The 16,481-nt window shown below is 40.3% G+C and overlaps 1 protein-coding gene across 12 annotated transcripts in view; it reads right to left on the bottom strand.

The window, feature by feature from the left end:
• CCDC169 (coiled-coil domain containing 169) overlaps positions 1-13,311 on the bottom strand; it is a 31,896-nt gene extending 18,585 nt beyond the window's left edge. For 3 of the 12 annotated variants that reach the window (XR_014948879.1, XM_085555144.1, XM_085555117.1), the window contains exons 1-5: positions 13,028-13,151; positions 10,249-10,353; positions 9,233-9,315; positions 8,618-8,728; positions 8,486-8,526 (exon numbers count right to left, since the gene is read on the bottom strand). Coding sequence is in view for 9 of the 12 variants with exons in the window: in XM_085555144.1 (XP_085411270.1) it covers positions 8,486-8,526; positions 8,618-8,728; positions 9,233-9,311 (231 nt within the window). In the remaining 3 variants the exon portion in view is untranslated. Of the gene's footprint in view, positions 1-8,485; positions 8,527-8,617; positions 8,729-9,232; positions 9,358-10,156; positions 10,354-13,027 lie in introns of those variants that run through there. The other 9 variants (XR_001552694.3, XM_015851963.3, XR_014948881.1 and 6 more) reach the window with 8 other exon arrangements.
• Positions 13,312-16,481: the final 3,170 nt, after the last annotated feature.

Here is a 16,481-nt window from a genome sequence, read left to right as displayed (position 1 = left end):
AATTCTGCACTCTGCTACTTATTTACCCTTATTTACTGTCCACCAGTTCTTGAAGACAGCAAGTCCTGGTGCTGCAGCTGTTAATCACAACAGAGCAATTGGATATATCCTCACTGATGGTTTAATTTCTTCTAGTTCTTTCACCTCAAGAGCAGACTACTTTCAGGTCTTTTTTAAAATTATTATTATTTTCCTTTCACCTTTTCAGAAGTGTTGTCTATATTTTGCTGCCAACGCAGCTGGTGTTGTGCAGATGTCTGGGCAGTGATTCAGCTCTGGATCAAGAATGATATCCAGCTGTAAGCAAATGTACTGCACACTACACCACCGCTTTTGATGAGCAAGCAGACAGAAATAAGTTGATAATATGGTAATAAAATATCATCTGTGTGCCTCCAGAGAAGTAAGAAATTGAAATCACTCCCAATGTATAGATTGGGAGAACATCCAAAAAAATCAAAATTAAATGAATAAATAAATTAATTTAAAAAAATCAGAAAGAGACCAGAGTCTAAATGACACTTCAAGCAAAATTCAACACCCTGAAGTGAATTATGCAGTATCTTTCATTCTTCACATTGGTTTTTGCTGTAAAACTTAGATAGGCATCTGATTTTTTTTTTCTTTGACCTTCCATAAGAACACGCTTAGTCAACTTGCTTGATCTTCTGCAGAAAGCCCTTATGGAGCTTGAAAGAAAAGCAGTCATGGTGGTCCTGGTTGTGCATTGATGAAACACAACCAGATAAGCATATTCTAGCCATATTATACTAGAAATTCAATCTCTTCTGCCTAGCAGACTAAAACTTAACTAACAAATTATATTTCATTTTAGTCCTCTGCCACTGAACAAGCTTTAATTCACAGTATATCACATCTTGAGATTGCCCTTACTCTCTAACGCTGAAATAATTCTTGAGGTCAGACAAGAAAACAAAATATAAAGGGATGAAGAAAACAAAATATAAAGGGATGGAGAAGGAAGAAGTCACAGTTGCTGCCAGGTCATGTATACTTCTGGAAAGGAGAGAGGATTTCAGACAATTCTTTGTACCTTTCTCACCAATTTCCCAATGGTTTTCTATCACTATTATGCACTCTGTTGTGAATTTCAGTTTAGCTTTTCTTCTCCCACTGAATACCCAGGAAATTCACACAGCAAACTCAGTTTCTAATTTCTGCTTCTGGGTTCAGGCATCTAACAGATGCTGCAGAGCTCAGAATAGGAATGCTGAAGTTCTGATGTGAATCCTGCCAGACAGATGTTCCTACTTAACTAACAAAATTTTCCAAGTCCCCACACTTTACAGAAGGCAAATCCAAAAACAGAATGAGAAAATTCCCAGTGGTAAAACTTCAGAGAGGTCCTAGAGACCCACGTTAGTAAAGACTGGTTATAAGTTACCTCTCATCCCTACTGTCAAAGCAATGACTGAAGAACTAGCTGAGACCTTCTATATATATACCTTCTATATATACCTTCTATAACTGAAGTCTTGCTGAAAAACAATACAAATCCAGAAGAGGGAAACACCAGCATATGAGCTCAGCTGAACCATTAAGGACTAGGTTTGCCCTTCCTGAATTCTACGGGAAGCAAGCAGAGAAAAAACTCTCTGAATGAGATTCAGTTATTGATGCTCATAGTTCCACAATCAGCTTGGCGCTTAAAAGAGCAAAATAACACAAATAAATGGCTTACATTAAAAAAAATACTTAAAACATATAGTAACCCTGTATAGTAGCAGAGCTCCAGGAGCTCAGAAACAAAATGTACAAAGCAAGGACCAGTGAGAGATCAAGAAAAACAGGAGACCTTCAAGCAATGCAGCAATCACCCAGGAGAAACTGTCAACAAGACTTCAAGATGAGCCAGTTAGATACATTCTGAAAATGATTTTTAGAAGCCAAATGAATTTATTAATGCTATTGGCTTAGCTGGATACTGAAATATAGTCTAGGTCAGGTTTATAGCAGGTTCTTCTACTAAGCCTTGAATAGCTAGACAATGTACTCCTAAAAAAGGAGACATAAGCTGACTAAGGGATTTAACCTGAATTTAAGATTCTTAGTTTTCATTAAGTTGCCCATGTCAAGCCACTCTCAGCATGCTGGTAAGCCAAAAGACACACTGAGATTTTAACTGAATACTTTCTTTATGTAATGGAATGCTGCAAGGCTTAGCAAGATTCCCTCTCAGAGCAATGATACATTAAGTTTTGTGTCCAGCAGTGGAAAAAGTCCAGAGTTTCACAAAGGGAACATCAATTCTGGAGTTCTTTTCTTCACATAATTTTCTTTTCATTTGTCTGAAGTTACATACTTGGCTCAGCACTTGCCAGAAAATGAATTTATAGAGAAGGGAACTGCAGCCGAATTTTAAAGCCACCCACATGAGTTATTCTCATTCCAGATTTTTCCTTGCCCTGCTACCAGTGGCAACAGAGGTGACAATTTCTATTAATCACTCTACAACAGACAAGGTGACAAATACATGACATCGTCAAGAGGCTGAAATTTGCTTTCATCAGAGCTCGTGAAGACTATTGATCTGTAAGGCAATTTGCTTCAGCTTTGATCCTCTAATTTTTCCCCATAAATTAGAACAGAATAAATACATCTGTCAGTTGTGTAGGAAAATCACCACCGACAAAATGACATAAGAAAGATAATTCTGCAATTCACTGTACTCAACTTTTTAAATCAAATTAATTTTGGCACAGTAAATGAACTCCCCTCCTTCCAACACTTGCAGCTAAGGATCAGCAGGTGATTTATCTGAATCTTTGAACCTATTTTAAACTCACTAAGAGCAAAAAGCAACACCACATCTTTAGCTTTACTGTAACTGAAATTCATTTTAAGTTGATATCAATACACTTATTTAACCATATATTGTAGCAGCTACTGAAAAAGACGCATTAAAAATTACCTAGCATAGCACATTCCTATGTAAAATATGCAACCAGTGTGCATGCAATAGATGCTGGAAAGGCTTCAATACAGGTGAAGAAAAAATCACTGCACTTGTTTAAATGCCAAGTGCCCCCTTGTGGTTAGCATGCTCTTTGTATTCAAAATAAAACAGTTGAAACACATGAATCACAGATAACATTTGAGAATGCAGAGTCCTGTTCGCATCACATATTGCCAAGAACCAGGGTGAGGGAATCTGTCTGGAGATCTGTTGGAAAGTTCTGGTTCCTCCAGCTAAAGAGGTGTAGGGAGGTGCTACCCAAATCTTTCTATTAGTGATGCCCACAGCATTAGCATCTGCTGAAGTGGGAGGAGGAAGATAAAACCCAGACCTCCATTGCTGTGCTTGAGATTGAAAACAAAAGATGATGTCGAATCCAAGCTGTTTTACTTCATATCTCTACTGTGAGGCCTGGGAAAGGCCTTAAAATTCATTACAAATCTTTCTTGGGAGAAATCCAAGTGTCCCAGACAATTGCTAAGCAATTCCTGGAATTCCTGAACAGGCGGCAATCTGGAGAATGGCCAGCTAATAATGTCAGCAGACTGCAAGTTTTTCCCTGATTGTTTTCTTTGAAATTCAAAGTGCATTCTGCCTCTGGGAACACACAAAGTGATTGGTGAGAAACAGTCTGCTGGTTTGTGCAAGGCTGCCAGGAGGAACAACTAAAGTAACGTGACAAGGAAAGGGAAAAACTGCGAGTCAAAAAGGTCTCTTGGAGACACCCAAAACACTTGTCCTAAGACAGATGAAAGGAGTCTGGTAGGAGGCAGGACGCAGCTCAGGGCTGTGAGATGGGCTACAAAACTTTATCCAACATACTTCCAGTGTTGACAGTGAAGACCAGATACCAGACCTGCCTGTCACAGAGCGATGGGTGATGTAATCCAGCAAGAGCAACAAGATTCATTTAACACTGACTTGTTGAAAGAATTGTCAACATTTCCTGTGCCATTAGGAAGTGATGATGTTCCCTATAGGCAGTTAACAACACCTACTGCAGTACAACTTTGTGTTTTTATAAGCACTGGATGCCTCTCCTGTTATGTTGCCAACACCCTCTCCAGTATGACACTGCCACAGGTTCCACTTATTGTTTAAAAGATATAGAAAAAACCCTGAGGTCGATCTGCTAGGATTGCTGCACGCAGTCACTCTGGTCTCAGAATGGAAGTGCTTTAAAGCAAGTATCTGGCTGATACTGTGAGAATTTTCTCAGCTATGGTGCTGGGCAGTGCTGAAAACAGTGATTTATCACAGAAACCTTTGTTCCTTGGCTAATTTTAACTAGAGCGTTGCTAGGGCAATGCTATCAGGAGTGTGCTCTTCTGAACTGATTTTGTAGTATGCTTTCTGTATTTGCATACTAAAGCTGCTATCTAGGGATCCTCTCCAGCAGAAACGGTGAGAGAGAATAAAATCATTTTCCTCCCACTTACACAGGAAACCAGCAGACAACACGTATGTCAGCAAAACAAACCTAATGGAAAAATGAGAACAAAGAATGCTTAATATGTTTAAGAGTTTTATGTTTAACATTCATACCATGTTAAGCTTTGGAGAGAAGGCACTCTTTCTGTGGTTATTCCTGTAGTGGTGTATGACATTTGTATTATTCTTTGGGATATAAAAGAAAGAACTGACTAAACAGTTTTCAGTGTTGCAGCTCCTGTGTGCTTGTCACCATTTAGGTTATTTTTAATCAACCCTCAGCACATAAACATGGTTTTCTAAATCCTGGCTATTCTGATTTGTGTGTTGAAGGTAATGGATCTGCATTTACTGTCCTGTGATACCTTCATGATATATTTGAAATAAAACACAAGGAATACATCAAGAACTGTATTTTTAAAGGATTTAGGGGTGTTTTTAACAGTAAGGAATCATTCATCAGTGGGATTCTAATTCTGAAATGAAAACAGTGCAAGCCATCTGCAACAATTATTGCAATTTATGAAGACTGAAAATCCTTGTGCTTCCTTCTTCATGGCTCCAGAATTTGCATTTGTATTCTCCTCTTTCAGTTTTTTTATAGCTCGCTCACTGCCAGGGTCCCTGATGACTAATCTTTATTTTCCCTGTTGTGCTTGAAATCAAGGAAGTGCTTTATCCTACCTATGTCTAAATGAGATGAATTACTCTATGGATATGCTTTTCTCCTTCTATTGACTACATAAGACCCTAAATGACAAGCTGAGTGAGACAAATATCCTTAATGCCTTTGAGAAATCTGCTCTGTTAAACGTGGCTGAAATTGGTAATGAAATAAAGAATTATTAGAGGTGCCTCTAATAACTCAAACCATGTAACCAACTTCTTTGGGAACACAGGTTTTAACTTGCAATTGCTATTTCATTTTCTAAGCATGTTGCCCAAAATCTACTGTCTGTTGTTGCCATATGTTTGAAATGGTATCATCTTGCTAGAAGAATCACCTTGCTATCTTTCCTCTTCATATGCAACACCAAGCCTAGGATGAATATCACAGTGCACTTCTCATTTAATGCACTATTTTTATATACACACTCCCAGCATTTTTACTCTGAGTGAATGTAGATGGATGATCGGCTGCTCTCTGCTTTTCTACACCCATTCACCACATCTGTTCTTTATTCTCATCTGCAGAGAAGCTAAATATTCCCCGATGCTCCCCTGAACAATTCCCAAAAACATAAAAATGATTTGGATAAGTCTTTATGCTTACACACCACAAACTGATCTGTGCATTTTTTACAGATGTTTTATCTGCCAAAATTGAAAAGAAAAATGAGCTCTGCATCCTACAAGGGTAACTATAAAAACACAGGAACTTTCCTGATAGCTTCATTGAAAATAAAAGAACAGCAAAGCCCCACAAACACATCCATTTTCTTTCTCTTTCCATCTCAAGTCAAAATGAAGTTTTTTTCCTAAATTCCAAAGCATTTTTTTCCACTCTTGGGTAACAGACAAATGTATTCACTCTGAACTGGAAGGGGGGAAAACTGCAGGACAAAAATCTACGGTGTGGTACATGAGCTCCAGAGTTCCCTAAGTGTCACTGAGAAAGTGTAGGACTCTCCAAATTGTTTCCTAGGCTCCATTTGGCAGAATGAATCTTACTGTTCCACTGTCATTCTTTCATTCAACTTGAAGTCTTACGGCCTCAAGTTGCGCCAGGGCAAGTTTAGGCTGGATATTAGGAAGAACTTCTTTACGGAAAGGGTGGTTAAGTACTGGAATAGGCTCCCCAGAGAGGTGGTTGAATCGCCATCCCTGGATGTGTTCAAGAGCCGTTTGGATGTGGTGCTCAGGGATATGATTTAGCAGAGGGTTGTCAGAGTTAGGGTACTGGTTAGGCTGCGGTTGGACTTGATGATCTTCAAGGTCTTTTCCAACCTGGGTAATTCTATGATTCTATGATTCATTTACATGAACAGTAATCAAATCTTTTAGAATGACAGCTCATAGGTGAGGAGGGCAAAGCAAAATTTAGTATGGATTAGAAACATACTGGATTGGTGCAGCACAGCTTCTGATAATGCTTACAGATTATCTAGCCAGTAGTGGCTCTCTGGGTGCCTGGCAAAGGTGTAATTGGATTGGTTAAGAGAACATTGGAAATCTGATAGAAATAAACACTTTTAATACTGTCAGTGTGCACGCCAGTCCATGCTTTACAGGCTGATGGGAATAACCCTGTCTGAGGCAGACTGCTGTAAATTTTCTAGCTTGATGTCCTGTGCTCAAGACTTCTTTTCAAACATAATTCCAGCTGTATTTTTAAATCAAGTCTCTGAAACAGGCAAATGGGATGGGAAGGACTTTCTTCTGTCATTACTTTTAATTGGCTGTTTGAAAAAAAATAAAATTCTAGCCATCTAGAAAACACCATGGAGTCTAGGACAGTACTAAACCTAAAAAGAATATTTACTATCCAAAAGCCATGAATTAGATCAGAATAAGCAATCAATTATTCACACTCTGCTTAAAATGGGTAATAATTCCCACTAACACAGCACGCAGACTCCTCCAGGCTCAGTGAACTCCCATTAATCTTCAGAATCTGAAGCCTGGGAGTCAGATGGAGCCACTTCTACTTGTGTGAGTGCATAAGAAGTTGTTTTCTGCTTTGTTGAAATGCAGCTGGTGAAATAAAAGCACATTAAGCAATAAAACCTAAAAAACATATATAAAAACCCAATTTGTCCTGTGTTGCAAAAATGGAGTACTTACAATACAGCGGGGAATTTTCCTGGGACTGCATTACACAAAATGTAACAGCGATTGTTAATATTTATTGTCACATATGCTAGAAAGCTGGGAGTAGTGCTAGATACACTGGAGGATTGTGCTGAGGAAAACCTCTTGGAGTTCAATTAAACAAGCAAAAATTTGAAGTCTTCATGCTGGTGTGGAAAACTCCATGCACTGGGATATGTGGGGAGGCTGAGAGATGGGTTGTTCACTGTGGAGAAAAGAAGGCTCAGGGGATCTTATCCATGTGTATAAAATCTGAATAGCCAGGCTATTCTCAGTGTTGCTCAGTGACCAGACAAGAGCTAATAGGCACAGTCTAAAACATATGAAATTCCATCTAAACCAAGAAAACCCATCAAACAGTGAAACGCACTGCCCAGAGAAGTTGAGAATGTTCCATCTATGGGGATACTCAAAATCTCACTGGGCATGATGCCAAGCAACCTGTTACAGCTGACCTGCCTTGAGCAGGTGTGTTGGACTATGAAATAACAAAGCAGTTCCTTCCCAGCTTAAGTGATTCCATCCTTTTTTGATCAAGGTTTTATATTTTTTCAGTTACTGACAGCAATATTCCAGCTTCTCCATCTCACAGAATCACAGAATTGTAGGGGTTGGAAGGGACCTCTAGAGATCATCAAGTCCAACCCCCCTGCCAAAGCAGGCTCCCTACACCATGTCACACAGGTAGGCGTCCAGTAGGGTCCTGAATATCTCCAGGGAAGGAGACTCCACCACCTCCCTGGGCAGCCTGTTCCAGTGCTCCGTCACCCTCACTGTAAAGAAGTTCTTCCGCACGTTCATGTGGAACTTCCTATTCTGTACTTTCATCCCATTACCCCTAGTCCTGTCCCCACACACTACTGAAAAGAGACCAGCCTCACCACTATGGCTCCCACACCTCAGGTATTTATAAACCTGGATCAAGTCCCCTCTCAGCCTTCTTTTCTCAAGGCTAAAGGCTATCTCAAGGCTATCTTATACTCCTCACTACAGGTGATGTAGAATCTTCACTCAATCAAAACATCTACCACATTTAGATCTTATGTTCCCACATCATTATTTTGTTCTATGCCTTATAAATTTATAAGCAACCGCCTAACTGATACAATTAAAAAAGTGGGACTGTTTGCTTTGGTTTCTCCACAGGATCTCTGACATTTTTTTTGTCAAGGAACAATAACAACAACAACAAAAACTGTACTATGTATTTAATTTAATCTCTTCCATGGTTTTGAAGCTTAAGCAACTAAATTCCACTGTACTCACCACAGGCATTTGATCAAAGATGCGAACAATGGCCAGTTTATCTACAAATAAGCAGAAGGTGAAACTCACTGATTTCATTCAACATACGATCACTAGTTTTATTGAAAAACAATTATGAATACCCATTTCTACCTGTTGGATTTCCACGAATAAGCTCCACCTTGTCTTTAAGAATATTAATTTGCCTTTGCAGCTGCCTGTTCAATTCTACTTGCATCTCGTATCTGGTTTTCCACTCATTACCTTAAAAACAAACACAGGGTTATTCTGTTTCCCAGATTATTTCATGCTGTTTCAAGTAGAAGCCAACATTTTTTTTCCAAACAGTTCTTACTTTTTTTTTTTTTTTTCCAAGAGACTGAGAAGGTCTCCAGTTACTCATCCTCATAATGAGGAAGTATTCATTTGAATTACAAAAGAGCTCGAAAATATAGATCAAGGGATTCTTTTTTTTTCCACAGGGCTCAGTGTGGCCGGAATATTAACCAACTACCTCTATGAATTCATGTCATCCATTATATCTTTAATAGCTAACAGAAATAAAAAAAAGCTAACATGCAGCATTTAATACTCCACAACTTCACATCTTTCATTTCATATTGATTTCATTTTTCACGTTTCACAACTAGAACAAGTCAGTTTTGAAAAGGAAAAACTGATATTCCAAAATAATAATAATAAAAAACCCAACAATTAATTTGCTATGTTTCCTATTCAATTAGTAAGACACTGTTGTAATTCACTTACCTTCATCTTCAACACTGCTAAGCTTCTTCTCCAGTTCTGTTACTGTTTTTCTCAATTCAGATATTGAATTTTCAAGCATTTGCCTGTGGTATTTAGAAAAGTCAATATGATGGCTTAGCATTCATCTATTTATTAAAAAAAAAAAAAAAAAAAAGGACTAAATCAAATATATTTTCAACCCAGCCCCAAACAAAATGCAGAAAAACACATTACAAAAGCAGTTTCTGTTTATTTCATATCAGGTTGTTTGGATGATTTCCTAAGCCAACCAAGGCTCTTGAATGCATCCATTTGCGAATGTCAACTTGAGATCTTTCAAAAGATCTGAGAACACAACTGTGTAAACTAGAATATGGTCTACGGTACAAACATGTAAGTAATTTATGACATAAATTAGATGTATTTTAAATCTTAGTGTAGATCACTAAAACATGCAAGAGAGAAAACCATTCTGTGTCCTATTTGGTGTGTTTTTTAAGGGAAGCTTTCACATCAATGTAAATCTTCCCATTCCGAACACATTCATAAGAAGTGTTCTTCAAGAAACAGGTTAGCTCTATTAGAAATAAAGTTTTAGATGTCTGCTCTGGCATCAGAACGGTATCATCTATTGCTCATCCCATGATCACACTCAATTAGCAGCATTTTATTTTCCATAGCTTGGAACATCAGTTCCAACTGAAAGCTACAGAAACCAGGCCAATCATGATTGCAGATGCCTGGAATGGGGAGGGAGAGGGAATGAAGAACTAGAACAGCATAGAAGTTTAAAGAAAATAAAATAAGCAGAAGAGTAATTAAAGGTAATTCAGGTAGGTTTTCAGTGCAAGAAACATGCTGAGTCACAATTAGAGAGAAATCTCCCATGACCAAAGGAAACTGGATCTTCCAGTCTCTCTTTGCTCTAATGCTGTTCTTTCTTACCAGCTTTAAATTAGAGGGGGAACAGAGGTGAAGAAATAATGAAATTACAGGCAGCATAGTGGAGACAAACAAGGTTGTGGTGAAAGTCTCACCAAAGATACAGTTGAAGCACAGGAGTCAAAAAGCTTAGATCCAGGAAAACTGGAGGAAATCATTGCTGCTTATTTGTTCCCACTCCAAATGGCAGAGGCAGATAGCTAAAGAGGAAGACAAAATCTTATTACATCACTGGCATATTCTCAATATGAATATTTCCTGACATCAGATTTCTATCAACATTTCAGTGCTTGTAAAAGAGGAAATTGTGATGAAGGCAAGTGTTAAAGTAGCTTTTTGGGAAGGAAATAACAGCTGGAGTTGGACACCAGCACAGATGTAAATAGAACTGAGCTATTTCCAAACGAACTTAATTATTCCCCTTAAAGAAAATTCAGTGTGCTTAGATGGATGGAGACGAATAGCATGGTAAGAATCACTCCTTCAAATGGTGTTTTCAGCTTTTAACTTCCGTCACCATTTCAAAACCACACATAATATCTCTTACAGTACATTAGATGTTATTCCTTGTGCATCACTAGCAAAGCTGCTAACCAGCTTCCAATTATACCCCTTCATGAATAAAATGCATACTGAAATGATACAGTGTGAGCTATCAGGCTGAAATTGCTGAGGAAAATCTTATTTTCATTTGGAAATGAAAGCCATTCTTGTTAAAAAATTAATTAATAGTAAACACCTAGTATTCCAATAGCAACTAGAAAGTAGCCAGGGTTGTAACTCTCTATTTATTTAGTGTATGTACAGTAATATACGCTCTCCGTATTGACAGGAGTGTAGAAATAAATGACTGACCAACTTGCTAAATACTTCAGCTTACTATTGCATTGAGAATACTTGGCATCTATGGAGGTATTTCTAACTGTGGTAGGAAACAACAGGCCAAACCACTTGTCTGTTACCATGAATATAAAAAAAAGCCCTGTACAGCTGCTTGCCCACAGCCTTGGGCTGTATTTAAAGGGACACTGACACTGGTGCAGTTTTACCAATAGCTTCACATTTATTAAAAGCCAGACATGTTCAAGGCCCATGATCTTTTCCTGTATTGTTACATACAGATACAGCTTAAAGACCTCTGTCTATTAAGAAGTATAATGCAGTATTATGATTTCTCTCTAGCTTAGGAACATTTGTCATGGCAGTTCCCAAAAAGAACCTGTGCTAAATCTCAATTACAGTAATTCAGCGTCAGATTAAGCTACTGACTTTCATTAATGCCTTTCACAATATTATATCCACAATCACTGAGAATCAGTAGGTACTTTGGTAAAGACCCCTCACTGACACAGATGATTCAATTTACTCTTTGAATTAGAAATCCCTTCTTAAAAGAGAGTGGTAGGCGGGCTGTTACCAAACTGCATGGTACAATAATCAAATAAACCAGCAAAAGGGTGAGACTGCACTTAGGAATGCTGACATCTATCTGCAAGCCAGTCATCCTCAGCTTTCTTTATATCCAATGGAGAGAAAACTTCTCAGGGTGTGAGTCACCTCCTTCTGAAGCAGCCAACCAAAGTAGGTCAGATGAATCACACCTTAAAGCCTTCTGTATTCACTGACAACACAGGCGCCTGGTTCAGATGTTGATTACTAACAATCCTGGTTGCCAACAGTTGAATAAATAACAATACAATAATGGCACTGCCTGTTTGTACACACAAGATAAACATGGGACATGGCTGCAGAATCCGCCAAGAGCAGCAGGCTTTTCACTGTGTTTCTGTCATGCTATAGAAACAGAGACTTTTGTTAAATACATTTGTTTTTAGTTTGGTCAGCACAGAAGAAGCAGATTCTTCATGTGACCTGGGCTTTGGGCCATGGCTGCAGAACATTCTCAGGGATATCAGAAAGAACTTTTAGGTGCGTAAAATACCCAGATTTTTCATTAGTTAAAACAATAATAAATCACAAGCAGTGAAACAAAGTCAGTACCAGCCAGCTTTTTATTTGAGCACCACCAACAAAATGGTTCACCTGGTAAATAAGAGTCAGTGTTTGCCTCAGATAATTTCTGTCTTACACTACACCATTTTGAGCACAGATGCTGCCCAGCCACACTGACTCTGTGATAAACCCCAGTTTCCCCTTCCCGCAGATAAACATTTCATAAAGTACAACTGCAGAATAGCTTGCACAGAACCCTCAGCATGGAGACTGAAATAAACACTGTCCTGGGGGAAAACAGACATGGAACTGAATGTTTGGAAACCATATACAAAGTAAGGGGAGCACCTCAAGGAGGCTAATATCAAGCTGTTTAGTCTGAACCCTGGAATGTTTGTCCCTTAAAGCAGTCACACACTGCAGAACTACACTAGGAAGATGTCTCAGGGATAGTTACAGTGAAATCTGGTTTTCCAGATTTCCACACTGGATAGAACTGTGTATTGCCATCAGCTCATCACCCACTCCCGTCTCCCCACTAAACATCACCCCTCCAAGCCCTTATCTGTCCCACAAACCAGTCCTTACCCCTCTCCAGCTCCCTCTCCCATCCCCATTCCCCTGCCCGTTCGCTGCTATCTTCGTTCTGACTGCAATTATTCACCCACTTCCTCAGGCTCCTCACACCATCCCCAGCCCCATGACCTACCACAGCCCACCGCGGCCCTACACTTCTCCCTGCAATCCCAGATTTTCACCAAGCACCGCACCCTGCCAGCCCACAAAGCACTCCTCAATCCCCACAGATGCAGAGAACACTGCGGGACCCCCCGACAGATACCCGTGAAGTACCACCACCCTCCATTTTGCCGCTCCCCCCTGCCCGCAGACCACTCCTTCGTGCCCAGCCCCGTCACTCACTGCCTCCGCCTCTCCCGCCCCAGCTCCATCTCCAGCCCTTCGGAGTCGCCGCGCTCCCCCATGGCGCCGGGAAACGGCCTCTGTGTTTCTGGCGGCCGCCTGAGGGAGCGGCGGGGCCCGCCCTGCCCCGCGGTGGTGGTTCTAGCCGTACTTCGAGTTTTTAAGGCAAAGCTTTCTCGAGGCCGACCGTGTTAATCGCACAGCTCAGTGCTGCATGGCGGCACCTCTGTCTCCCTGTCACTTTCTCTGGCTGCTTCAGTGCCAGCTCTGACATTCAAGTGACTACTCAACAAGCCCATAAAGCCCAGAAATTTCAGGGGGTTTGTGTCCTGAAATGCTTCACCATCTGCTCAGAAAAGCGCCGCTTGGTGCAAGAGACAGCATGATACTGGGAGAGTCAACATGTCGTGGACCGGGTGCTGACTGGAGACATGATCTCTGCCCTTTCTCAGGAAGATGGGCTGCAGTTTTGCCTTACTGGCACGCTATGAAATTAACAAAGGCTCTAGTTTTTCATTTACTTCTGTTGTGTGAGGGAGGTTGTGGATGCCCCGTCCTTGGAGGTGTTCAAGACCAGGTTGGACGGGGCCCTGGGCAACCTGATCTAGTAAAGGTGTATGTTTGGTGGCCCTGCCAGGCAGGGGGGTTGGAACTATATGATCCTTGAGGTCCCTTCCAACCCAGGTCATTCTGTGATTCTGTGTGATTCTGTGTGATCAGCAAGCCATATGTAACAGCCCTCAAGCTTGCTAGGTAAGACAGACTGCTTCCCAAATTTCAAACGAGTTACGTTTTATCATTACTTTAATGTAGCCAAAGCCAGCACTGGCATCCAAAAGTCATGTGCGAAATTATGTGAATTTTGGCTTTAAGACTTGTGACATTGGGATGGGCCAATCTGCTTCCTTGCTGATACTGAAATGGCAGGGTCCTGATCCTCATGTTTAGCTGCACACGTCTGCTGCTTACCTTATGCCAGTTCTGGAAGCTGTCAATCTTCTCTTTGAGCCAATTCCATTTGCTAATTAACTCAGCAGAAAACCAGGAGGCGAAGAGCCAAGCAGTCTGATTCCTGTTAGATCCAGTAGGATCTGACGTATGAGGGTAGAACAATAGGATACAGTATGAAACCTTACCATATGGACAAAAAGTCATTTTAATTTGTCTGATATATATTAGGACAGGTGATTTTTGAGTTTGATCTTAGAACTGATGCTGTTAATCAGTGAATTATCACTTGATTCATGGACTGAATGCAAAATTACCTGCTATGAGCTATTTCAAGAACGTTTTCAAGAATGTAATCAGCCTACTGAACAGTTGTCAAACTAGAGGCTGTATGCAGACAGCTCAGAAAGAGACACAGAATTACATCTCTGAAGATGTATCCTGGCCTCAGCATACCATCTGCCCTAGGAGACAGTTCTTTGGCCTCCTCCCCAGGAAGCCTTCAGGTCCCATCCTCCACTCAGGGATTAATAGGTGCCCTAACAAGGTGAGATCTCAGGAACTGGGTCATGGAGTGCATGTGAGGATGAGCCCAGACCACACTAGTTGGCTGGGTTGGCAAAGGACAGCAAATCTAAATACGTGCCTCACCAGATGGTTTGGAAGCTGGAGTGGGAGCACAGCAAAAATATCTTGCAGACCAAGGTCATGTGTGAGTAGGTCAAAACTTCAGACCATCAAGATTATTACCAGTTACTTCAGGAACAGTAGTGACTATGCAGAACGTGGGAGTTTCCTCCATTTCTTCCATTTCTTTATTCCACACAAAGAGATACATGGACAGCTATAAATGTATTTTTGTTGTTTTCAGGCTTTTAATTTCTTTTCAGACTAATATTTTCAGTGACTATAAGAAAAGTTAGAAAACTTGATCATAACACGATGTGGTTTAAAATAAAAGTGAAAGATATATCTTCAGATTATGTGAAGGCAGTAGATGGCAAGGGTTGCTTAAAAACAAGGTAGACCAATAAACATTTGGATTACAAAAAAAAAATAACTTTGACAGGGAATTAAATTTATTTATTTCAGTAGCACCAATGCATTAGGGTATGATGATATGACTGGCTACATAGACAAGGGGAAACAAGGGAGATTGTTGTGTGCTTTGATTTCACCAAGGCCTTTGATATAATCTCCCATAATACCTTTATAGACAAATTACTGAGATTGGATGCATTGGATAACTGGGAAGTAACCGTGAAGGAGGCTTCCATTCAGAGAGGACTGGAGAGACAAACTGCTGTAAGAAACCTAATGAAATCCAGCAAGAACCTCAGTCAGAGTCCTACAAAGTGCAGGGTAGGGGCACTGACCAGAATGCAGATTCATAGGAAAAGACATGACAGTTCCTGGCAAACAAGCTGATCACAAGCCACTGATGAATCTTCCAGCAAAGGCAGCCAACTGCTATATGGGCTACACCATCAAGAAACATAGCCAGCAGATTAGTGGAGGCCATTCTTCTGTTCAGCATTCATGGGACCACATGCTGGAGTGCTTAGCTTTGGGTTCTGAAACAAGTCCTAGAGGCTGTTAAAGGGTGGCAGGCATGATCTATTTTCTGCCTGAAGAAGAGGAGGCATAAGTAGATCTTGGTGCTGTCAACAGCTTTCTTAAAGAAAAGTGTAGAGAAGAGAGAGCATCCAGACTCTTCTGAAATGTAAGCATGAATAGCAGCACAGACAAATGCATATGAAAAAGTCTTGACTCAATCCAAGGGAGAAATATTTACTTTTAACATCGTTAAGCATAGTAAAGGTTACATAGTTTGTTAATTTCAACCTTGAAGATATGCAAAATGTGGGATGATGTGATCTGCCCCAACTGAACCAGCAGGAAGTTGGACTACAGACCACTGGAGGTTCCTTCCAACCTACACTACTCTATGGTGATGGGTGACAGGACAAGGGGAAATGGCCTCAAGTTGCGCCAAGGTAAGTTCAGGTTGGATGTTAGAAAACACTTCCTTACAGAAAGGGTAGTTAAGTGCTGGAATAGGCTCCTCAGGGAGGTGGTTGAGTTGCCACCCCTGCTTGTGTTTAAGAGCCATTTAGATGTGGTGCTCAGGGATATGATTTAGCAGAGGGTTCTTAGAGTTAGGGTACTATGGGTAGGCTACGGTTGGACTTAATGATCTTTGAGGTCTTTTCCAACCTGAGTAATTCTGTGGTGATCCAAATAACTAAGCTTCATCAGCTTGTTTTACTGGAAGGTAGGATTGCGTGCTCTTTTTGAAAGATGACAGATTTAGTTGAGGGCTTAACAGTGGTTTATACCTACAGAATGGTGAAGATACCAGAGGCTGCAGTAACTTGGAACGACATAGGGATCATTAAGAGTAATCTTCTCAATACAGGATTTGAGAGCAATACTGCAGCAGAAAAGTTTTGAATACATAAATTTGGAAACAACAGTGCATTAGAAAAACCAGTTGCAGTGCACT

This window comes from Coturnix japonica, chromosome 1 (genome assembly GCF_054131305.1).
Source record: "Coturnix japonica strain WE chromosome 1, WE-NBRP24, whole genome shotgun sequence".
In the NCBI taxonomy this organism is placed as follows: domain Eukaryota; kingdom Metazoa; phylum Chordata; class Aves; order Galliformes; family Phasianidae; genus Coturnix; species Coturnix japonica.
Note: the sequence above shows the minus strand (reverse complement) of the source record. Positions and strands in the feature narration are given on the sequence as shown.